Genomic DNA, 25,451 nt, shown 5'->3' on the forward strand with positions numbered 1-25,451 from the left:
GGAAAAGTAGGTTCTAACGGAATATTTAGAACGATAGATATCTTTTGACTTCTTTTATAATAGGTGTTTAAAAAAGTACGACATGTTAAATATGTCGTATTATGAATAAATGGTCATAAAAACCATCAAGCATTATCCCCATCTCATTTCGATGGCTACAACTTTCTCCGAGAGAGAGAGTACATGTCTCGACTATTGCCCGACAACATTAGGAAATAAGCATGTTTCTAACGCTCTCACTTTTGGCATCAATATGTGCTCTCCCAACGCTTATGTCACATGTGATAAACTTTTGGGAGATCCCATTTCAATGCATTTGTGGGGTATGGACCGATATTCTTTAGCATCGAAAAACCATATTCGACGCTCTACTTATATACTAACGACATTCTCCATTTTTTCGCCCAAGGTAAGATTGAATGTTAATAACCAAACTTTACCTAAGAAAATGATTTATTTTTCTTACAACATGACTGATTAAATTACCATTATTGCACCCAAATGGTTAAACATATACAGAAAAGTAAGGGTGTAAACTTAGGTTTCTTAGTCTTTTCTTTAAATTAAAATTTCTTAAAGAAGATACATAAACAATAATGGAGAGTGTGAAGGAATCCAATTAGGTTGAGAGATGGTTTTTCAGCTTTATGTTTGATGAGATAGAAGGCAAAGGCAAAAAAAAGCAAAGAGACATGACAGGAAAAAAAAAACTATGAATATGAAAATATCATAAAATCTTAGCTGTACTGTCAGAGAGCAATAAGCAAAGGTATTATGCCAAAGCGAAGATGAGTTTTTTTTTTTCCTTTCAATTCAAACAAAAAAGTCTCACATGTTCAATGTTATTACATGCACCATAAGAAAAAACAGAAACATTAAAACAAAAAAGAAAAGAAGAAGAGTTGAAATCAATATTGACATGATTGTCCCGACACCGGACCAAGCTCAAGACTTGAACTACATTCATGTTCTTCACTTTTGCCACCAAAATCCACTTCCAAAGATTCATTCTCTCTTTCTCTTCTTTCTTATTGGTTACCAACACAACCAAAACTTAGTTCCTTAAATAATTAAACCTACTTCCATATACTTCCATTTTACCTAAACCAAAACACCAAGAAAAAGAAAAAAACATCCCTATTCAAACCATAGACATAAAAGACAAAGATCTTTAATGACATTTATGTTACCTAAATGGTGTCAAATCCGGTTTCAACTATTCACAATCGTAATTACACTAAATTAAACTTCCTCCAATAAAGAATAGAGAGAGGTATTTGAATCATTAATTGTCACAATATAACCACTTTAACTACTAAGTTATATTCATATTAGTAATTAAAGCAAAGATGAGTGTGAAGAAAGGATGACAGATGTGAATAGAAACTAAAAGAAAAGAGCTGCCTTTGCATGCTTACCACGTTCGTTTCCCTTTCCTTTCTTTTCTTTTTTTTTTTTATAAAAAAACTCTTTCTACATTTACAATCCAACAAACCCATTCATCCTAAAAAATCCACCCAAAATGGAGATATAATAATTCCATTTTCAAACTTTCAACATGACCCCATTAATAAATGTTGAGTGTAAATTCAGTTTTTAATTGTTAACATCATTAATTCATCATCTTCATCATCATCATCATCCTCATCAAATTCATACCCCATATAAAAAAAAAAAAAATCCCTACTTAAAATATTCTACCCTAGTTTTAGATCCCTAAATTGGGAATTTTGTTTTCTCTAGTAATGCACTAAACAACATGATCATAATCATCGAGAAGAAGAAATAATAATAATCCATTACTAAACTCACCGAATTTAAATAAAATTAAAATTTGAAAAAGAAAAAGAAGAAGAAAGAAATTAAAACCCTAATTAAAATTTAGGGTTTCTTCCCTAAAGTATGCTTATTATTATGCATCCACACCTTAAGTACTTGCCGCCGGACTCCGGTTTCCATACAGAATCGTTCGACATCAGCTTCGTCGTGTTTCTGAATTGTCCATCCAACTTTCTCCGCAAACTCTAACATTTTCTCCTTTTGCTCTGAACTAAACTTCGTCCTAAATCTCTTCTTCAACAACAACCCACTTCCACTTCCGCCGCCGCCGCCGCTACTACTCGGATTCGACGTGTCGTCCTCTTCCCTCCCCCCGGCTGCTGCCGGCAAAGCCAACGCCCTTTGTTGAACTGGGGCCCCCCTCATGTACACGTAAGCAGATGGGTGTGGCGTGGGCCCACGATATGGACAAATTTGTTGTTGTTGTTGTTGGTAATAGTAATGTCCTTGATCTGAATCCGTTTCTTTCCGGTGAAAATTTCGGTGGCAGTTACAGGCGGCGCATTTCAGTGCGTCTATACTTCCTTCTTCTCCCGCCGGCATAAACTCGCCGCAACCGTCCACCGCGTGTCCGCCGATTCCGATGGCGTGATTCTTCAAACACTCTCTATATCTAATACTACTGGCTTTTCTCGCTGTTGAAGCACCTTCACCAGGTTTTGGCCGAGTTGAAGCTGAGTTAGTGAGCGAGTCGTAGTGGTGAGTGGCGATTGGCATCTCATCCATTATTTCCTCGTCGTTCTCCTCGTCGAATTCCATTTTGGAAGAAACCCCCCAAAAAAAAAAAACAATTCAAAACTTTTTTTCTAAAAAAAATTAAAAACGAAAACTTTCTTTGGGTGGAGATTAGATTAAAACAAAACAAAACATGGGTTGTGTGTATCTTCTTCAGATATGTATATAAACAAAACAAAACAAAACAACAATTTCTTTTTAATAAAAAAAAAAAAAAAAGTAATTTTTTGGGAGGTTTTTAAGTTAACCCTTTTGGAGAATAATAATAAAAAAAATAAAAAATTTAAAGATGGGTGAGAAAAGAAAGGATAAGAGAAGGGGTGAGAGAGTGGCCATCAATTTTTCCCCAGTCTGCACACAAAAAAAAAAAAGGACCTGTCTTTACTCTTTCTGTTTTCTAATGCCTTCCTTCCACTCCAATAAAATTCAAAATATCAAAATACAAACCTTATTCTCTCCATTCTCCCACTTGTTTTTATCTTCTTCTTTCTTTTTTACCTTTAAATAATTCTTTTTCATAAAGTCAACCCGAACATAGCTCGACTTATTACTATTTGACAACGACGAAAGAAAAATATAAATATTTAATTTTAATAAAGATAATCAATTAATACAGATCAAGTTTTAGTAAATTACTTCTGTTTTGTCTAGAACAATAATATATATGGGTGTGTTTTAAGTATTTTTATGTTTTGTCATGCAATTGCTATCTATGGTTTTGAAAATTTAAAAAATAAATAAATAGTTTCCAAATCAAAGAGCTTGTTTTCATTTTTGAATTAAAATTTAGCTAGGAGTTGAAGTATTTCTTTAATAAATGTAAAATTTACAGTCGAAAATTTGATAAACACCATTAATCATAAATTAAAAATTTGAAAATTTTGTTTGTTTTTGTTTTCACTCAATTTCTTACTGTAGTTTCCATTTTTTAAACAAATTGATTGAGTTCTTAGTTAAATTTGAGAAAAATAAAAAATAAAAAATAAAACTGCTCTTGATTTTTTAATACATCTGCATAATCATAACAAAGTAAAAAAATCTAGAGATTAGGACTATTTTTATTTCATTTTAAAAGATTGTGTTGTTTTCTTACCCTTTTTTTACATTATTACTGTTAGGAAAACATTTGAAATCTTACTGTATACTAGAAAAGAACGTAAATGAAATCAAACTCTATTAAAAAAAAAATCATATTTGGAGAGCAGAATAGAAAATAAGTTGGTATGAGGGAGAGAGAAATGAAGTTAGGGTTTTTGTGAATGAAATTTATGAGATAATAAAATAACAATGATGACGTTAAAGAAAAAGATTGGTTGATAATTGAAATAAAAAGAAAAAAAGAAAGGTTTTGTCAGCACTAAGAAAAATGGCAGAAAGAGAGAGAGAGAGAGAGAGAGAGAAGAATGAGGTAATGGTGAGGTGGGAAAGAAGTTATGAATTGGGGAAGAAGATAAACCTATCAACATCTCTTCTTTAACCCCTAATGCCTCTCTCTAAAGTATGGCCAAAAAAGCCCACTGCCCTAAATTCCATTTCTTTTTATCACTCATATCCCTAATCTCCCCTTTCCCCTTCATTTCCCCTTCCTTTCTCTTTTTTTGTAATCACAAAATTTTCTCATATTTTTACAAGCGGTTGATTTGTTGTCTCGAACATTATTCATTAAGTTGTTTAACATTAATGTATGTTAAAATGAGTATTTCATCTAGGTCTTCTCCACTTATTAGAACGTGTTTTCGTTAAGGTTAGAGCTAATTTGCTAAGAATACTCACACCGATTTCATGTCAACTCAAATAACTCTCTAATACGTAAGTTAGAGTACATGACAGAGTTTTTTTATTCGCTGAGCACATAGAGAATTGTTTGCTCCTTTTTGCATGGTGCTACAAGAGACTATTTACAAGGCTCATTTTCTAATTCTCAATCGGGACGTGTATATATGGTGTAAGAGTGATGTCAACCTCAATTTTGTACGGTGGTGCCGATGGAAAACTCAACCTAATCTTCTAAGATCTAGTGTTTTTGAGTTTAAATCTAAGTTTTGGTTGACGATAATTTAGTTTTTATATTATACAAAATATTAAGTTTCTATTCAATCTTTTTTTTTTACTTTATACCATGTTAATCAAATGATATCATAAAATATTAAAGTGAGACTAAGAAAACAAAGTTTATATATCTAACCATTCACAAAGTGCTTAAAATTAAAAATTTAAATAGTACATAAATATAAATTAACAAATTTTATAAATAAAAAAACCAACATACACATGAATATAAATTTTGAAAATCTTCAAATACAACATTAAAATAAAATATAAATCTATTTGACCGTTTAAAATTGTAAAGTTATAGAGAGAGGATCAATAAACGAAAGTTGTATTGAAACGAGAAATGGTGGAAAATAGAAAATAGGGAATGGAAATTATGAAATTATGAAATTAAAATTTGGGGATTTGAGCTCTGTCATGCTCACAATTTTCAATTTTCACCACTATTTGTTTTTCTCTCCATCAATAATTTTTTTTTAAAAAAAAAAACCTTATTATTATTTCTATAACAAAGACTTCAATAAATTCTTTGTATGAGTTATTACACTGATTTCAGCTAGTTAGGCTGTCATTATGAATTTTGGTGTTCTGATCTCCATGTTAGTTTTTGACAACTTTTGTTTTTCCAAGAAAATTAATTAACATAAATTCGGTTGACCTAATAAATTCATATCCTATTACCATATATAACTACAATTTTATTCACCCAATACACATACAATATATACCTATGTTTCTTATACAAACAAAAACAATATATATACATATGTGTTAAACTTAGCTTAGCTCCATGAATGATCTCCATATCAATTTATTGGAAACTTATTTTAAATCATGAACTTTAGACTAAATCATATGTACACAATAAATCCTATTTTAAAATTTTTGTTGTAACTTCTAATTAATTCATCTAACTAACCACAACCAAATCATACGACTTTTGATATTCATAGATTTTTAATATAACACAAGACGGTGAATTTAAATTAAACTATATAAGTCATCTTTAAAATTGTCACCTACTGCCTACAACACATGTTATATATAATATAACTTAGATGTTAAAAAATAGAAAATTTTCAAAATTTAGGCATATTATTACTCGTATGGAATTGCTAAATAAAAACAAAGTGAGGAAATTTAGAAAGAAAGTATGTGAATTTATGGGCTGTAGAATTTAGAGATATTAATAAAAACAAATTAGTGGAATTGGAACGTTGGAAAGGTGAGGCGGTGGCCATAAGTGGGAACTACGGAAACACCAATGTCTAGGAACCCGAAGCACATCACAGGCACAAATATTCAACCCTAGAATAACAATTACATATATGTATATATACATATGTAGTTATGATAATAATAAGAATTTGATTTTTTTAAAAAGAGAGAGAGAGAGAGAGAGAGAGAGAGAGGGAGGGAGAAGGCAATAAATTGTCGGCACAGATGGGGACTGCGTAGTTGTCCTCCCAAACGCTCCCATACATCCTTATATCAAAATTTGCTTCACCTACTTTCTATTTCAATTACAATAAAATTCATATATCTACAATTATATGTCACTTCAACAATAGCTTAAACCACTCTTTTGACTCAGCAACGACTTTGATGTTTCAAATTAAAGCTACTGGGTTGCCTCTTTTGTTTTGGTGTTCTTCGTTGCCTACATTGTGAATGCCACGACTGCTTAGGATAGTCATAGAGCTGTTTTTGTTAATTTTGTTCACATCATCTCGGTAGAGACGTTAGTAAGAAACTTTTGTTTCCTAGCTGGTTCTCTCTCTCGCTTAAGATAATGGTTGTTCGTTATGTATAATGACTTACTATTTTTTTACTTCTTTTATTTTGCTTTGTTGTTACTGAGCCAAGAGTGGGGGCTTTAACTCGAAAAATGGCCCAATTGTTAGGGCCAAGATGGACATAAGGGGAAGGTTTTAGGCAAGCCACGTAACCTTCCTCTTCAAAGATTTAATAATAACAATAAACAAAAGATTTTATTAGTACCACTTTTAAATGTCCCCCAGAATTTAGTACACTAATAATTAATTAAAAGTACACTCTGCAAACAGCTCTAACTTTCTAATAATCTCTACTGCAATCATCTCCCATTCTAAACATTGGGATTATAAGCACAGTGCCCTCCGTATCTTCACAAATCAACGATTAATTATCAATATTATTTCAGATTACATATTTAAATAATATTCTACAAAAAGCTTTTTAATTATATAAAAGCTCATTTCCAACTTTCATACAGTCATGTATAAACATTTGAAATAGAATGTTATTTTAGTTAACGGATAAAAAGAGATTGAATATTGTATTCTTCAATACATGCACCAGTTCTCCTGTGGCTTGACATATATGAAGAAAAAAAATCACTTTTAATAAATTAATGCTGACCTGCAAACAAGAAAACTTACTTCAAAATACATCTATATATATATATATATATTATATTTGGGTGTAGACTATTGAAAATAAGAAAAAGAAGAATAAAAAAGAATGAAGATATTGATGGTAAATGTCTCTAAAATGGCAGCAGAAAATCTTGCTGGAGTCTGTGAAACAACTAACAAGCATTGGATGAGATCTCTTAACATATATCGTGGCATCCATTTTCATGACAACTCCCAACAGTCCCATCAAAATGTGTCCCCTCAATTCCACTTTTTCTATTTCGTTTTTTTAAAGAGAGAAAAAAAAAAAAAAAACTCCTTTATTCTTCAATTTCAATCAGCAGGAAGAATAATAACATACAGTCACAATCTGTTCCCTATACAATACATCCATGTTGTTAATCTTAATCTTTTGTTAAGTGGAAAATATGATTTTAAACAGTCATTAAAACAATGAAGCCAAATTTGAAATAATTGTTTCTAAAGTAAGTGTTTCACAATAACAAAAGATATAATTGGAATGGACAGTTTATAATGTCTTTCTAAATAATCTTAATCCAAGTCATTTAAAAGCTAATACTTTATGTCTGTTTTCAATAGAAATATTAGTCAAAAATCAAACTTTCTTTCACTCTTATATGTAATAAGTCTCAAAAGACTCTTTTTTTTTTCTTAACAATCTATTGTTCATTAACGTTATTTAATGGTAAAAATAATATTTAAAATAAAAATTAAGTCACCTTATAAGTTTCTACAAACAAAATCAAATCAATTACTTCAATTGTAGGAATACATCCGATTCAAGACAATCAAAATCAACAAACAAGAAAATAATATTCAAAATACATCAAAATTCTCTCTCTCTATATATAAATCATCCAATTATATTTGAGATATAAATATGATTCTCCCATAAAATGCAGTAAAAAGAGGGTTTAGGGTTTATAGAGTTATGTTATATGGATGGCCGGTTCACTTAAACTCCACACTTTGGTAGGGTGTACAGGCACGTACCCAATGACGGCACAAACACACACAACCATATTTAACACATTACGGTATCCCATGCCGTACCGTACCCCACAGCTAAGTTATCCCGTTCCGTTTAAGAATCAGAGCTCTGGATTCCCTTTTTCCCTTTTTTTTTTTTTTTTTTTGCCTTTAAATTTTGAAAGTTTGGTTGTATGTGTCAGATTGGAAGAGGACAAGTGAGGGATAGAGACAAGACCTCATAAAAGGGAGAGAGTGGGGGATGTCTCAGTCTCTGTCTCTGTCTCCTTCTTTGTTTCTCTTTCTCTGTTTTCTGACTCTTTCTGTCTCACCCTTCACTTCCATTTCTTTACGCTTTTCTTTTATTCTTCTTTTCCTTTTCCTTATTCTTCCTTTTTCCCTAACTAGCCCAGCCCAGCCCATTAACCTTAATCTTCTCTTCTCTATTAACCCATCTTCCTTCTGGGCTTTCTCTCGGTTTTTTAGTCTCTCTCTTCCGCCCATTCAGGCCCAATTCAAAACATGGCTAATCCATATACCATAACACCTTAAAGTTACGTGTTGCAAATACACCCATCATATTCAAAACATAATAGTATGTAACAACCATTTTAAAAAACTACAAATATAACCAAATCTATCCAAGTCAAAAGTCTACCATATATATAGTAAATATTGATATATCACTAATAAACTATATTAGTTTATCAACAATTTTCTTTACGCAATATGTCATCTATTGATTTTGCAAATATAACAACATTTTTAAAAAATTGCAAACATACCAAAATTTAACTATCACTCATAGATTCTTACCGTTTATCAGTGATAGATCAATAGTTATAACATGTTATATCAATAATAGACTTATAATATTGATAAATTTTACTATATTTGTAAATTAAAAAAAATATTGATATGATATTTTTAATTATTTTAAATGTATCTGAATATGTGTTTTATATTGATTAATTAAAAGTCAAGCTAATGTTTGAATATTTTATATATCATAAAAGACGAGGTCAATTAAATATTCAAATACAAAATTCTAAGAACTTATTAAGAAATCAATATGATATATAGACCACCCTTTAGTGGGATGTCACTAATAGTCTTGAAATGAGGATGAAATTTCAAATCTACCAACCCCTTAAAATATTTGTTTACTTTGACTTCCTTTGTGTTGGACTCTTGCAACCTCCTACGCCAAACTGCCCATGGATTATTGTAGTTCGAAAAAGTTAAACTGCTAATTTTTTTTAATCAAAATTACACATTTAATTTTCAATTAAGATACCTACGTTGTTTTATATTATTGACATCATCATTTTATATGTTTAGTCAACTTTCTAACAATGTCAATAAATATTTTTAAACCATTTCTAAACGTGGTTGGTGGAGCTTGTTTTTTAAACATAGATACTCCGTGAAAAAGCTCATTATTTGCTTATTCTTAGACAAATACCTCGTTATCTTTTAAGAAAAACAAAATTCAAATCTAACTCTCTCAAAGTTATCTATTTAAACTATAAAGAAAAAACAAACAATTTTAAATATAAAAGACTAATTATACCAATATTTTTTTGTTGGAAATAATTATAAGCTTTATTTAACAACAAAGTTAACAAGAAAATGTGAATATAGTTTATGCTCGAATTAACTAACTTAGTCAAATTAGTTTAATAGATTGACCCTAAAGTATCTTATACTTTCACGTATAAGGATTTCGAGCACCTCTAAGATAAGATAGCACCTCCATATAGTAATAAGTCATATGCACATCGAGTATATGATATTTGATTAAATTTAAGTGTGATTGAGATACAAAAAGGAAAAAAAAAACATGATTTAAACAGTATTATTTTCCATGGGAGATTTACGGAAAATCATTTGTTAAAAAAAGTTATTGAAAATCATTGAAGGTCATGCACACAGATTGTTGGTGAGTAATAAACAATTACAACAATGATTCATGCGAATATATATCATTGGCATATGTTTAGACTTTGCCAGACACACCACCTCAAAAAATAACTATATTTTTTTTTTTTTGAAGTAAAGAAAAAGTGTTTTTTATATAAAAAGAAAAAAAGAAAAGCCAAAGAATAATCATTCATGGCAACTCTGTAAAAGTGCAAAATAACTATCATTCTTCTTCTTTTCGTTTTATCAAAAGAATCAACACCAATCAAACCATAAAATTAATTCTTCTCATTATTTGAATATGCAAAAAAAGAAAAAAAAGAAGAGATTTGCAAAAGAATCAATGAAAATAGTAATCATATTCTTCACATTTCATATTATGGGTAAGATAAAATGGATATCCATCACAAAAAATTTAAACTTTCACCTCCATTGTTAATTTTGCAACAACGGTTTCTCAGATTTAGATTCACAATCAATCATCAACTTCGACATTTCAATTTCCGGCAAAAACGCTCCCGCCCTCCGATTACAACATTCAACAAACTTTGGATTCTCTGACACTCCCACCGACCTCGATTTACTAAGTTTCATAGTCGGAATTTTCATTGCGACGCCGCTGTGTTTACGTCGGCCACTTAACGAAGAGTAATAATTTCCGCCGACATTAGAATTAATTTCCACCGAACCCATTGATCTCGATCTAACCACTCGCCCATTCGTCTTAATTTTATACTCTGTACTCGAAACACTCGACACTTTTCGATTCCTCCGGCTACCCATCCGGCAAACCTTCATCGGCTCATCACAGCCGTCGGGTTCATCAAAGTTTGAAATCAACGGCTGTAGATTCTCCACATGTCGTTTCCGCGGCCTTAAATTGTTCCATATCGGTGGCACGTGCAACTTCTTCTTAGCTGCCTTCAAACACTCCACCACCTCCGCCATATCCGGCCGCTTCTGCACGGCAACCCGGACACAGTTAGCGGCCAGAACTGCCAAACAACGAATCACCGCCGGGTCAGTGGGAGACCCGATTCGTGGGTCGCACAGGCCATCGAAATTACTATGTTTGATCATTGGCAAGGCCCAGTCAACGACCGACGGGGGACTGTGGTGAACATCGATAGCATTTCGACCACTGAGGATCTCCAAAAGCAAAATCCCAAAACTAAAAACGTCGCTCTTAACACTCAAATCAGCCGGTGCGAGGTATCCGGGATCAAGATAACCCAACGTGCCAGCCGGGGGCGTACATCTCACTCGCACATCTTCCACGTGTCCTCTCAACGCTAAACCAAAATCCCCAAGACGCGCGTTGAAGTTACCGTCGATCAAAACGTTCGACGACTTAATATCTCTATGAATAACCGGCGGGTTGGACGTGTGAAGAGTTCGAACCGCTTTTGCGACCTGTAACGCAAACCGGAGTCGGCGAGTCCAACCGGGCGGTCTAGATTGGGAATGGAGCAGATCGTAAAGAGAGCCATTGGGCATGAACTCAACGACAAGCAATTTCTCGTCCTTTGAATTGACACAAAACCCAATAAGATTCACGATTCTGGGGTGTCGAAGCTGGGAAAGGATCTCGATTTCGTTTTCGGCAGGAGTGTGATTGGGCAATTGGCAGGAGTTGTAGTGAAAACTAGGAGATGGGTTTGTGAATTTGGTACGTTTAACGGCGGCGACGAGCTTACCGCCGTGGAGAAGGGCCTTGTAAACAGCGCCGTGGCTGCCTTTGCCTAAAAAACAGTCGGGAGAGAATGAATTAGTGGAAGAGAGAAGATCGGAATAAGAAAATTGTGTGATTTGAAAAGGCTTTCTGGGTTTGATTTTGAGGTGGGAGGAAAGAGAATCGGAGGCGCCGCAGATGGAAATGGCAGAGTCAGAAGTACAGGGTGAAAAGAAGAAATCCATTTGAAAAAGAAGGGAGTGAGAGTTTAGAATGAAGAATGTGAAAAAAGGCGAAGGTTCAAAACATGAAGATGCAGAGGAAATGAAACGAATTGAATTAGAGGGAAAATAATTTGATTGGGGGCATGCAAAAGCGTGCAAATTGGACTTTTTTCAAAGTAAAAAATTTATAGGAAGATCCACTTCCCGGCCTCCCCACTTGAATTTCATAAATTGTGGGGTCTTTATGTCCCTTCCGATTATTGTTTTTTTTCTTTCTATTATTATTATTATTTTCACGAACAAAATAAAGCTTCTTTATTTATAACTGCAAATAAAGGCAAAGGCTAATTGATTAATCATCCCATTACGGGACCTTTTCTTTTTCTTTTCCTCAATAATTCATTCATCTCTTCAATATTAAATAAATAAAACTCATAAACCTATAATCTTTTTATCATCATTTTACAATCTTTTAATACTTTTTATTTTATCATTTCTACACCTATTTGACTGGTCTTTTATATTTTTACACATATTTTCAAACTGCTCGATGTTGTATTCAATTAATCCATACCTTAAACTCCGGGTCAATTAGTTTTTTAAATAATTATGTTAAATTTATATTTGAATTAGTTATTTAAGAAAATAGTTAAAAAATATTATTTCATTAAATTATATTAACTTCTTTTATGTGCTAAAATACTAATTGTAGTTTTCGCCCGATAATTTATAGATTGAAGCAATTGGATAAATATTGGGAGTGTATTTATTGAAACTTTAGAAGGAAGTTTAAGTGTAGGTTGATGTGCATTAAATGTTTCCATGGGAAACACGACGTTATGGACTTAGATTTTGCTGACTTACTGTCATCAAAAGTTGTTTGTTTTTATTATAATTTAGTATAGCTACTCCTTCATTCTAATTACTATTATTTCTACATGGATAATACTAACTTTAACAAATTAAATGTTAAAATATTTTTGATTTAATCATATTAACATTACTTTTATTGGAGTCAAACATTTAATTCACAAGTACGTTATGTTCAAAAAATAAATATGATGCATTTTCTAATTGAATGAGGGTTTTGAGTAAGGATTGTCCAAAAAAATAATAGTAACTCATAGGATAGGTGAAGTTGAAGATAATTCTTTTCTTCAAAGTTATAATTAATTTAAACTATGCTAAGTCATACTTTATTTGAACAACAATAACAAATTATCTCTTTAGTTTTTAGTCTCCCACTTTTGAAGAATGTGTGTTTCGTTTTTTAGTTATCAAATTTACATCAAAATATACTCATTTTTTGTATCTAAGTTTTTTAAATGTACATTTTCAATTACTATATTTTCAAAAATAGTTTGAAAAAGTCCATCAAACAACTTTATAATTTTATTTTAAGATAATTACAATACGTATAACTTTTTAAAATAATAATTAATTATACAACAACATTTAGAAAAAAAATTACAAGTATGTCTCAAATTTTGCTATATTTGCAATGTTTTTAAAAATATTACTATACACTAATATTTTAAATCTAATAAATATATTTAAAATTATCTCATTATTTTAAATTATAATATGACATTTTAAATAGAAGAAAAATCTCTAAAAATAATATCCTCTCAAATTTATTTTTTAATTTTCAACGTTATAAAATTTTATATAAAAAAAAAAGGGACAATTGGGAAAATATTTATGTTTTTAAAAAATTAAATGCAATGATTTTTTTGTTTTAATATATATTTTTCTATTTGTAAACAACCCCTATAGTATTTGGGTTTTTCCACATAAAAAGAATGTTAATTTAAAAGTAAAAAGAATAAAAAGTATAATGCTCGTTCGGAAGGACGAAAACCGATTAAAAGTTAATAAACTGTTGATGAAACTTTGAACTTTATATATATTTAGTGTAAAGTTCTAAAATATTTAATAGGTTACTAAATTTTTAATTGCTTCTGCCTTCCAAAACTTTCAATTCAGAAAGATACTTTCTTTTTAATACCGAAGACTAAATAAATACGCCCAGATTAAAAAATTAATATCCCAATGCAGCCTTTTAATTTATCACATGTCAATAAAACAATAATATAAGTTTTCTAAAATTCTAAATTTATCATTTGCATGACAGTTTTTAATTTAGATAATTGGCCAATGTTACTCCTAAATATTTGCTTAGAATTCAATAATCTTTTATTTTGGAATTGAATTGAAAGTGATGTTTATTTTTTGGACAGTTAATTAATTTAATAGAGGAAACATAAAAATAGAGGAGATAGGTTGGAATTAAATGTTTGAAAAGCAATAATAATAAATAGAAAAAATGGAAATGTATTGTAAGTGAGAGGTGGGGTTGGATTCAGTGACAGAGTGAGTTAATAGAGTCGAAAAGTTGGTCCATTCTATTTGACCAAACACACTTCCACTGCCACCACCTCCTAACTTCCATTCTTTATTGTACCTCCCCAATCCCAAAATTAATACTTAATTCAGTACACTTCCAAAAAGAAGAAGAAATTTTAGCATATTAAAGTCTTGAATATTTTAGGAATGCATATTGTTTTTCCATGGTTTAGAGACTTTCAAATGAACTTAACATTAATCATGGAATTACTTTGGTAATCAAGGCGTAGGTAAAGTGAAAGAGAGTCCATTCGACTAAACTATGGGCTCTTGAAATTGAGGAGGAAGTTGTGGTGTTGAATAAGGGTCCATTGGGCATCTCCATGGGCCTCATTTCCAATTCCATTAATCAATATGGAATAAAGAAGAACCGCGAGGAATTGTGATTATGAATATGAAATTTTAATACTCAATATTAAAATTGAATTCTTTTTTTAAACTAGCAAAATATATGGACGATATAGCTCGATATTTTCAAATATGTTATATTAGTGATAAACTTTTATAATTTATTTTGTTATATTTACGATTTTTAAAAAATGTTACCATATACTTAATTATTTTAAATCTAATTGCTATATTTATAATTACATCTTTTTTCTTTTGGTTACGCTTCCTTTGATTGAGTAAACCTAGATTGAGTAATAATATTAGAATCAAGTTTCAAATAAGAAAAGGTTGTCCAATTAAAGGATGTAATTTGACCCAAAGCCTAAATAATTGGGCTCAAATCTTAGTGAAGCTCGTCCACTATCTATAAAAAAAAATTAAAGAGTTGTTGTCAAAGTTTATCAATAATGAACCATGATGGACTATAATCAACAATAAAAACTTTACTATATCTGTAATTTTTTAAGATATTGTTGTACAGTGAATTATTATCTCTACAAATTTAACCTACCAAAACTTTTAAAAATTCTATAAATTAAGAATCTTTGTTTTATTTTTCAAGTTGAAAATTTGAAATTCTTGGAAGGGAACTACCTATATAGAATTTGGAGACAATTAATCACTAAAATGCAAAATACTATATAAATTGATAAAACGAGGGGACAAATTATAATTGAATGTGGAAATGTAAATTGAGAGAGTTAGTTTAAGCAGAATGAATGATGATTGTTATGTAAGAAAGCAAAAGGAATAAAAAGGTTATGATAAATAAATAAAAACAAAAAGGGACTCATCTAAAATAATGATAACATCAACCAAAATGTTGAAGACAACAAGTACAACTTCATAGCCTCTATTTTTGGCCAACTCTAATCTTTCTTTTTGCCTCATTAATTATGGGTTCTATATATACATTCTTTTGCATCATTTTTTATTCAACACCTACAAACAGACATAAATATCCATTTAGTTTATGATTGTATTTCGTAATAAAAAGCCAATTTATTTTATCTGTATTGAATAGAAAAACTTTATTTTATGTTCATATATCAACCTTGAAACTTATCCCATTTGTTCGGGCTATATTTTAAACCTCTAAATTTTTTTATATTAAATTTCTCCAAATTTTTTACGGTTAATAAGAAAAGATAATGCTCCAAACTTAAATTTTATTTGACAAATTAAGGTCGAACTAACATGTTAATGTGAACATGCTTTCAAACCAAATAAGTTATCGTATAAAAAAACTATTTATTTTTAAAACATAGGTATCGTATAAAATGGTTTATTTAAGTGATAGCTTATGCAACGCAAACCTATATAATCATTGAACTAACTATTAAAAAAATTGAACAATTGGTATAAATTACAAATGACTTTTCAAATGCTTAAACACTTAAAAAATAATTTTAAATAGACGTAAAATATAGAATTAAATTTATGGAAATAATGATAAAAACTGTTTAAGCTCTATTTAGTTTGTAACCTCGTTAGTATATATTTTAAAGTCATCGTCAAATTTCAACTACTAAAAAGAAAGTAATTTTGAAAGCATATACATATTTTAGAAATAGTTTGGTACAACCTTCATATTATTTTGTCATTTTTTGGGAGTAAAGTTTAAAATAATGGATGAAACATTAAGTTATGGTAAATTGCAATGTTTTAAGTAAGACGTCATCTTCATTACATTATTCCTCAAAAAAAAAAAAAAATTAAAAAGAAAAAAAGAGAAGAAGAATTTGAAATGGAGAGATGAGTTGGCATTGTAATCACAAAGACACACTTACTTTCTCATCATAAAACCTTCAAAGGAATCTGAGTGTCAATGGCGTTCACTCAATCCTCAATGTTCCATAGTTCCTCTCCCCAACTCCCCCTAACGAATCTCATTTCTATTCTCTTTCTTAATTACTCTAAACCATTCCTTTTTCACTGCCTCTTCTTTCTCATTTTATTTACTTTTTCTAATTCTACTTTCAAATTCTGTTACTATTATTATTTGTATCTTTACAGTGATATGGATGAAGATAAGTCAATTTTAAACATTTTTCATACTCTAAAAAACAATAGCTCAATCAATGAGAACACCTACCCACTATTTTCTTTTACAATTGAAGATTCAAAACTCCAACTCTACATTTGTTGCACTAAGAGACAGAAGAAAGTTATTAGTTGGAAGTTGAAGGATATCTATATATAGGTAGAGGTAGAGAGATTCCAAACTTTAATTTAACTGCAATGTGTGTGTGTATTTTTAACAAGTTGGCATAATGTTAATTATTGTGATAGAGAAAAAGTAAGCTATAAATATATATATATATATATATTATATGTTAGGATTTGTGAACATGGAAGAACATGATTGGTCTGTCACATATATGATAGAGCACCGTGTTTGGCAAACTGCGATCCTCGACGTGGAACCATTCTCCCAAAACTCTCCAAATTCACAAACCCAATTATATATTGACACAAACACTAATTTTTTTCTTGATTAATCTTTAATTGTTATTATATCACTATTTATACACATAATTAACAGATCTATTTTATACACAACCAATAATCTCAACAACTTATTTGGTGGATTCCACTTGTTTTTTTTTAATTTCTATTCCATTAATATTTGGTAATCCTAAAAAGAAAAGAGAAGAGAAACAGAAATATGATTTGAAAATTAATTTTCAGCTGGAAACCTCGTCCAGAAGTTTGTACCTTCTGACCTTATTCCTAAAGATGACGGGCCGCTTGATCCCAGTCCGGTGGGAAATCTCCTCCGATCTAGTCCGCCGGAGTTTTTCATCCACGGAAATGAGTCTCCGGCGAGGCGGAGGGGGAGGAGGAGGAGGAGGCAAAATTACTAGAGAGGAGGAGCTTTGTTTTTTGATGGGTTTGTTGAGTTGAGATCGAAAATTGGGGAATTGATCGTTGTTGTTGATGATGGAAGAAGAAGAATTTGGGGATTTGGGGTTCGATTCTTGGTTTAGAGTTAGACACCAATTGCATATTCGGTAACAATCGGCTTTGGGATACAAATTGCTACAGTACCTGAGAATTAAGAAGAAGAAAAAGAAATTGAAATTGAAATTGAAAAGAGAAGAACAAAAGGGGGGGGGACGTGGGGGAGGGTTAAAGAAATGGAAGAAAGTTTTGCCTGTGTTGGGATCTGAATTGGCAGATTTTGCAGTGAAAAAGCTCAAAAGAGAAACCAAAATCTCCACACATGCAGCACTCAGATTGGGATTTGGATCCTGTCATTTAAATTGACAAAATAAAAAATAAAAGATGTGAAATATAGTGATGAAGATGAAGATGGAGATGGAGAAGTATATGAGGCTACAGAGAGGCAAAAGGGAGTTTATACGCAAAACCGTGTGTTTCTTTGTGGTCATTTTTATACATGGAAAAGCTATACCAATAAAATAATGAATTTAATAATTTCCAAAATAAAACAATTTATATTAAATGAATACAAAAGAATAAAAAAGAATATAGTTTGGGATATAAACTTAGTTTGCAGTCAACAAGATTATTATTATTATTTCTTTAGGAGGAAAAGTCAGTCAATTGTGTTAGAAATAAAGAAAGAGAGGGAGGAGAGAAAGTGAGAGTGGAGGAAAATTCCATTCTAAATGTTGAGAGCCCAAAAAGGTGTTGTGTTTGGGTCAATGCCTTAGGTCTTTTAATATGTACATTAAATTACAAATTTTGTGACCCAGAGATTTATTAAAGATGAGTCAACAATGAGTGTTATGGATATCAAACACCCAAACCTATTCAACAAAAACAAACATCTTTGAACACATCAAACATTTATAAGTCTCAAAACTTAAATTATAAATCTTTTTAAATAAATATTTATGAAAAATCAATTGTAAGATAGGAAAAATAAACTATACTCATTTTAGAATACAACTAAACTAAACTTAAAGTATAAGTATGTAAATAAAACAAAAAATCTATAAATAAAATGACTGATATATGTGTATGTGTATGTGTGTGTATATATTTAATGAACAATTTGTTTTTTACCATTTAAAAATAAAAAGTAAAGTGTACTTTTTTACAATGGTTTAATTTAATTTGAAATTCGAAAAATTGGAAGGTATGACAATGGACACTAATCATTTATGATACTCACCAAAATAAGAAACGCAAAATTTCTTATTTGTAGAAAGACATAAATAGAAGCCTTATTAAAACCTCTAAAATATTTGCAAGTTTCAAAACAAATAATTATTTTCTTAATTTGATACATAAAATTATGTTTTTTTTAATGTAAAATTCAGATCAAATATCTCATTGGATCAAAATGACCATTTTTTTTCTTCTTGAAATTAAATGTGTTATTGAAAAGTTATGCAAGTGATTTATTAACAATGCAAATGGAATAATAAAATACTTTTATCTTCTATATGATTAAAGAAATATGCCAAACGTGAGTATTGTTTTGATTGGTATATAATATGAATTGTTGACTAAGATATAACAACCTTAAATCTCCAATCAACTTGAAATTTAAGGGAAGATTAGAGAATGCTATTTGTTGAATTGAGTATTTTTTAAATTTGTGTAATGAAAAGGTTTGAAAATTAAAGAGCTTTAATGGAATCCAATGAATCCTTCCACCATAATACTAAAATTACCACATATTCCCTTTTTAAAGAGGGAGGAGCTAAGCCGAGCATAAATTTAAGGCTCAGCCCAATAGGAGATTGAACCAAGGCCGATATTTGGGTATTGTAACCTATCGATTTGGGCCCGGGCAATGAAGTATTTGGGCTCTGGATGTCCACATCCACAAGGACTTCTTTCAGGGCTTGGACCTTTATGATCGGACCACTGCTCTTTCAAGGGAAGATAACCTTCTGTTATCTGAGGTTTTAGTTCATCAACTTTCCAAAGTATAATAAGTTCTCGATTCTGTGACAAATTACCTTATCGGTGAATTAATTTTTTTTTTAAAAAAAAGTGACCAAATTTCTTGTGATATGATGTGGGGTAAGAAGAAAGGGGAGAAAAAAGTATTATTAATAATCTCCAACCATTCAACTGATGTGGATGGGGAATTAGATTCCAACCTTCATTTAAAGAGGACAAAATACTCAATTTACTTTTAGCTAAATTCTCTCTACCAATTACATATATAAAACTACTATAGAGAATAAACTTTTTAAAGATTATTAGCTTTCTTTTCATATAATACCCAATTTTTATTTTATTTAAGTTTTCTTTTACTATCAACATTAATTTTTTTAAAATAATAATAAAATAAATAACTCTCTGCCCATGTTTTCCTCGAATTAAAAGTTAGGAAAAAATTGATTAGCATTATTATTATTGTGGAAACGAATCCACTTTTTTTTGTTTCTTTTAATTCAGAAGTACTAAAACGTTTAAACATAACGATAGAAAAAAGGGAAATTGTCAAATGTTGCAAAATGGACACTTTTGACTTTCATAGAAAAATCTCATTTTTTGTAGTTTTTTTAATGAAGTGTAAATCCTCAAGAAGAAATGAATGACATATTTAAATCACTCCCATTATGTATATGAGGTTAAATGATAATATTATTTGTAAAGTTCTTATAAAATTTAATTCGAGAGAATTCATGGATGTCTTGAACTCAAACAATCTAGTAAAATTTGCTAAAAATGATTAAATTGACAAAATATTTAAAAAACAAATTACTAATTTCTTTTATTATTTGTAAATAAAAACTGATAACAAAACTATAAAAAAACAAATAACCAATTTCGATTTTCTAAACAAGACCTGGGTTTTCAAAACCATTGACTTCTATATATTTTCAATATTTTTTAACAACCTCTAAAAAAAAATATTAGTGGTCTAGTTTTGAAGACGTCTAATATCACCCATTCCAAGGTATTTTAAAATCAAAATACTGTTTTAACATCTGCAGTATGAAATGAATTTTATTTGTTTGGACTCATTTAGCTTCAAAGAAAAATATTAGATGCTTAATTTAATTTTAATAAAAAAAATCATAAAAATTAAACTTTTTGTCTCCTCTAATAACAATTGACAAAGAAACTTCAAAAGTGTAAAATCAGAATCATTTTAATGAAATAAAAACAGTAAGTTTTTGAAAATCCAAGAAGCAGATTTACAGCAGTAAATAAGCAAAGGGAGGATTACAGAAGTCAGAAATGAAAGAAAAGCAGGTAAAAAGAAAAGAAAAAAACAAAAACTAAGGCATAAAAGCATCACAAATGATCAGGAGAAGATCATATGTAAAACTGGAACCACTCAAATCACACACGCGTGCCACATCACATGCACATACACATCCCCAATATCATCCTCCATATCCCCATATCCCCATATCCTTCTTTCTTAATAATGCACTAACTCTCCCCCCTTGTCCCCACACTCTCCTCCTCTACTGTATACATCATCATCTCCAACACCAATTTACATTTTCTTCTTTTTCCTACACTTCCAGCCAAAAACAATAACAATAATAATAAAATAAACACATCGCTCTCATTATCATAATAAATGCTTGCATGCGACGCTACTTACATACACAGGCATAAAGACACCAACCCTAAAATTAATTTTGGATTCAAATACCAACCCTAATTATAACTCATAAACTCATTCTTCCTTACCCATCCCCTTTTTTCTTTTTTCCTTTTTTCCCCCCTTCACAAAGCAAGAATAGAAAGAAAATCCCAACAGTTCTAAAGCTGTACCAAGCCGGAAAGTGGAAGGAAAGCCTTTGACTGCTTCATTACCTGCAAATTTGATCAAACTCCACTCCCAACAGACGGATTATGGAAAGAAAGTAAGAATAGGGGGCCCTATTAAACAAGGGCGTGCACCTCTTTATTTTGGGACCTCTTTTCATACCCCACCCCCAAAACTTTGCCTTCAACAAATCCATTTCCCCCCTTCTTGTTCAGGTGGGAGGAGAGTTCTTAAACACAAATCTTACAATTGCATTACCCTCCCCACCCACCCACCCACCCACCTACACTACGACTTCAACGCCTTATTCCACCTCATCCAGTAACGCGTAACAATATTGGAAATATCATCTCAATCCGACCTTATTCGAACATAATAACATATGAACTCAGCAGCATGTATTGAGACCAAACGTCTCAGCTTTCAGTCTTAAAGATTTTAAGTATTGGATTGCCTCGTCTAGTACAACGATGGCTTCTTTGCCTTTCCCCCCAGGAATTAAACTCTCAAGAATACCCACAGTCTCACGTATTTTTTCTTTTCTTATCTTTTTGTTGATAGACGAGGAGTCCACATCCTCTATATCCTGGCTTCCTACATTTCCACAATTAGATTCAGCATCGTCCTCGTACTCGGGGGATCTTCGAGGCATCGGTGAACTTGCAGTGTCCATTACTGACATTACATCAAAACCTCCATCAATTTTCCGTTTCTTCGTTGAACCTGCAGAACTAGCAACTTCTTCGTTCATTTCCTCACATGGATACCGTTTATCTTTAGTTGTCATTGCGCTTGGTGAATGACCAGTGCTAGTAACTTCATCTTCATCCTCATCAAATTCACTTTCATCCTCTGAGTAGAGAAGTGCATTGAGTTCTTCTGTGTCTTCTTGCATCTCACTCTGCTCATCAGTCTCATGGTTCTCAGCAAAATCATTAGACAAAACTGGTTTCGAGTCATAAATGAAATCTTGTTTATTTCTAGTATCTTCTCCATTAAATTTATAAGCAGCACTAGGTTGTGGACTCCATGAAGTAAGTAATTGGAGAGGACCACCAACTCCAGAACATAAAACCAAAGTTGTTTTATCCGCTGACTGATCAATGACAAGAAACCCCTTCTGCTGAGTCCCAGAGCCACAAAGAGGCGCCACATCCTCTTTCAAAAGTCCTTTCGATTGAGCCACTAGATTATCATTGTAGATAGGACTCTTTACGGGTAAAGTAGCTTGTTGTGAAGGTCCCAAACAATGAAGCCAACTACGTGGTTCATTCACTAGGCCTACCTGCGGTTGAGGGACCTTCAATGCAGAGCTTACTGGAAAGGTTCCATTCTTCATAACCATATTGTTGCTGATACTTGAAGCAACGAGATTAGGTCGGCCCAGATTCGGTGCAGCACTGAAAGAATTTAACAGCGATGGTTCCCAATCAAAAAGAAGCCTAGGAGGACGTCCTGCTTCCCAAGCTTCTCCCATCCAATCAAAACAATTTACCTGCACGAATGAGACCCTAAATATCTGAAAAATGGAACATGCTAGAAACTGTAGCAGAGGGAAAGGACCAACAAAAACGGAGGAAGAGTAGAAGTAAAACATACCAGAAAGAGGGCGTTGAAAACTAGCGATTGCAGTTTCTGTATCTTTCAGGATTAAGAAAAACAATAAAAGACGCCAGCTTAATATGAACGCAGAAATACGAAACCTATCTACGTGACTGGTTTCAACAAATGACGAAAGTACTCAGCCTGGAAAGAAGAACAAAAATGGGGATAAGTTCACTTGCAGACAGATATGTATTTTCATCAAGAAAGAAGGCGAGAGATATCATAAATAACATTCATTCAATATCTTATCAATCAGAAAGACGGCATCATTTAAGGTATTAATTACGAACCTGACAATCCTGGAGAGGTTGAAAGCATGCTATGACTCTAACGATTATGGTGGCACTTCCAGCAATCCCATTTTCGTGTTTCAATGTTCGAAATCTTGTTTGAGTAGCTGCTTGGCACACCATAACTACAACCCTAGCCCTTCAATATGGGGAATAATAGCACAAATTGTCCAAAGAAGAATAACCAACAGTCTCCGTATTATCCAAATCAAAAAGATTCGTCCAATAAAATGGAATCAGATTCACACAGCCAGCCACCTTCTTAACGCGTAATTGAAAAGAAAAAAGCAGAAAAATGGAAGTCGGATAACTAAACCGAATTCCTCAAAAAGAACGAACAGATCCAAATTTTCAACTAATCTGGAGGACATAGCAAGGAACAACGACGAGAAAATTGGATCCCATGGGTGATAACCGTTTAAGAATATGGCGACAAAAAGAGAAGAATCGATCTAAAGATTGGAGAAGAATTACAGAATAACTTTACAGTATAAGTTCAACGAAATGACTTTGCGAAAAACATCAACTGAGAGACTCAAACACCACCGCATACTGTTCCAACCTTATCCACAAACAGATCTCCAAAAACTCGCTCCGTCGACAATTAATTGAAAACTCCTGCAAAATTTTCCATTTCATTCACATGAAAATCACAAAAATAATAACAATAGAGTAATAAAAGTGCACACGCATGTAACAGCAATCAATTAAAGTCGGCTTGAGCTATAGAAGATACGTAATTAAAGAAAATGGTGCTAAAACAGGTAAAGCAGCAGAGCAGAATCGCAGATCATTGAAGCAGTAGAATAAGAAGAAGAAAGAAAGAAATCATTGTAGAGTTGGAGATACATGGAATCGAAAGAGGATGATGAAAATAAGAGATGTAAGAACGGGAATTACTGTTGAGAGTACATAGAAGGGCGGCGAGAAAAGGGAAAGGAGGGAAGAATACTCACGAAAAGGAAATCGCCTGAAGAAGAAGAAGCGTGGAAAGAGTGAAGGACGGTGTGTGAGCTGAGCTGAGAGATTTACACAGATTCGTACACAGTACTGAAAGAGCGTCACGGAGAAAGAGGAAGAAGAAACAATGAATACGGTCAAAGCCGAAACTTGTGGATTGCACGGAGTCTCAAATTATATATAGAATTCAATTTCACTAATTAAAATTAAAATTAAAATTAATAACTGTTATTTTGCAATTGCATTTTCCCGTCAAATTAAATTAATCTTTTTTAAAATAAAAAAATAAATGAAAGAGAAAGAGAAGGCTCACTCCTACGTGCGTGACGGACGCACGCAAGGTATAAGTGTACAATGATGGAACTGCGGTAACATTGCCAATTACGTTCCTCTCTCTCTCTCTAATAAAAAGTGAGAGCCCGTGGGGATTGGGCCGGGTGGGCCGTGAATAGGCGTGGCCGTCGTGGTTCGTTACATGATGACGTCGGAGACGGAGGGTTAGGGTCTAGTCAAAGTACTCGAACCCTCGTTTGATTTGACCAATCCAATGCCTTTTTTCCTTGGGTTTATTTACCACGTTCTATGGTTTAGTGAAATGTTAATTTCTTATAACTTACAATTAACCGATGAATATCCAGTTATTTATAATAATTAAAGCATAATCTTTTTGTTATATAAAATTGTCTATATTTTACCTTTCAACCATTTTGTGTGGATAAACCTAATATGTGCAAAATTGTTAAGACACTTCTATTCTATATTAATGTTTTATTTCAAGGTATCTATTCTTGTATATTCCTTCTAGGTGTATTATTGACTGTATTATAAAATACATTTCTATTTTTTATTAGTTTTAATTATATCTTTCAACTTTAAAATTATTAATTTAATACTTTAAATTTATAATTCTTAAAAAAAAATACTATAAAAAATTCGCATAAGTAAGTTTGTGAGACATAACAAGTACTTTAATATATATGTATATATATAACTATACTCATGTTAGCATATAAAATTATAAGTCACATCCTGCTAAACCAATTATACAATTCAATATTTGTTATAATTTTGTTGGTGACTTTTAGTTCACCATTTTCATTGGCTTATGTATTATTAATGTGCTTCCTTTGTGTTTTGATTCAAATTAAATGTGGATAGAATAATTCAGAAATAATAAACTTGTTTTTATTTCTTAAAATTTAACATATAGTTAATTTATTATCACTTTTTACCATTGTTAAAAAAATAAAC

The 25,451-nt window shown here is 31.5% G+C and overlaps 4 protein-coding genes across 6 annotated transcripts; all 4 read right to left on the reverse strand.

The window, feature by feature from the left end:
• Positions 1–1,537: 1,537 nt before the first annotated feature.
• Positions 1,538–3,011, reverse strand: LOC101216697 (zinc-finger homeodomain protein 2). The gene has a single exon (XM_004152564.3). It carries the CDS (start codon positions 2,596–2,598, stop codon positions 1,882–1,884), a length of 717 nt encoding a protein of 238 aa, XP_004152612.1. The 5' UTR covers positions 2,599–3,011; the 3' UTR covers positions 1,538–1,881.
• A 7,264-nt stretch (positions 3,012–10,275) lies between these two features.
• On the reverse strand, positions 10,276–12,044 carry LOC101208276 (serine/threonine-protein kinase-like protein At3g51990). Its single transcript, XM_004152698.3, has one exon. The coding sequence runs from the start codon at positions 11,850–11,852 to the stop codon at positions 10,371–10,373; it is 1,482 nt and encodes a 493-aa protein (XP_004152746.1). The 5' UTR covers positions 11,853–12,044; the 3' UTR covers positions 10,276–10,370.
• A 4,883-nt stretch (positions 12,045–16,927) lies between these two features.
• Positions 16,928–18,062, reverse strand: LOC101216451. Its single transcript, XM_004152563.3, has 2 exons — positions 17,785–18,062; positions 16,928–17,678 (listed from the first exon to the last, which is right to left on the reverse strand). Exons 1-2 carry the CDS (start codon positions 17,886–17,888, stop codon positions 17,315–17,317), a joined length of 468 nt encoding a protein of 155 aa, XP_004152611.1. The 5' UTR covers positions 17,889–18,062; the 3' UTR covers positions 16,928–17,314.
• A 2,781-nt stretch (positions 18,063–20,843) lies between these two features.
• On the reverse strand, positions 20,844–24,370 carry LOC101208034 (transcription factor bHLH145). 3 transcript variants are annotated; one of them, XM_011651374.2, is made up of 4 exons: positions 24,197–24,370; positions 23,241–23,858; positions 22,945–23,091; positions 20,844–22,840 (listed from the first exon to the last, which is right to left on the reverse strand). In XM_011651374.2, exon 4 carries the CDS (start codon positions 22,820–22,822, stop codon positions 21,734–21,736), a length of 1,089 nt encoding a protein of 362 aa, XP_011649676.1. In that variant the 5' UTR covers positions 22,823–22,840; positions 22,945–23,091; positions 23,241–23,858; positions 24,197–24,370; the 3' UTR covers positions 20,844–21,733. The 3 variants fall into 3 exon arrangements, with proteins under 3 accessions (XP_011649676.1, XP_011649677.1, XP_031736797.1); XM_011651375.2 differs by having other exon boundaries at positions 20,844–22,856; XM_031880937.1 differs by having other exon boundaries at positions 24,141–24,354.
• Between the last annotated feature and the right edge of the window lie 1,081 nt (positions 24,371–25,451).

The sequence above is a fragment of the Cucumis sativus genome, chromosome 2, assembly GCF_000004075.3.
Source record: "Cucumis sativus cultivar 9930 chromosome 2, Cucumber_9930_V3, whole genome shotgun sequence".
Taxonomy (NCBI): Eukaryota; Viridiplantae; Streptophyta; class Magnoliopsida; order Cucurbitales; family Cucurbitaceae; genus Cucumis; species Cucumis sativus.

Bases quoted from the DNA above. Each gene is read 5' to 3' on its own strand.
- LOC101216697 (XM_004152564.3), bottom strand. From the start codon at position 2,598: ATGGAATTCGACGAGGAGAACGACGAGGAAATAATGGATGAGATGCCA.
- LOC101208276 (XM_004152698.3), bottom strand. From the start codon at position 11,852: ATGGATTTCTTCTTTTCACCCTGTACTTCTGACTCTGCCATTTCCATC.
- LOC101216451 (XM_004152563.3), bottom strand. From the start codon at position 17,888: ATGACAGGATCCAAATCCCAATCTGAGTGCTGCATGTGTGGAGATTTT. The intron at 17,679-17,784 runs GCAAAACTTTCT...CTTAATTCTCAG, and splicing joins CAATTCAGATCCCAACACAG to GTACTGTAGCAATTTGTATC.
- LOC101208034 (XM_011651374.2), bottom strand. From the start codon at position 22,822: ATGGGAGAAGCTTGGGAAGCAGGACGTCCTCCTAGGCTTCTTTTTGAT.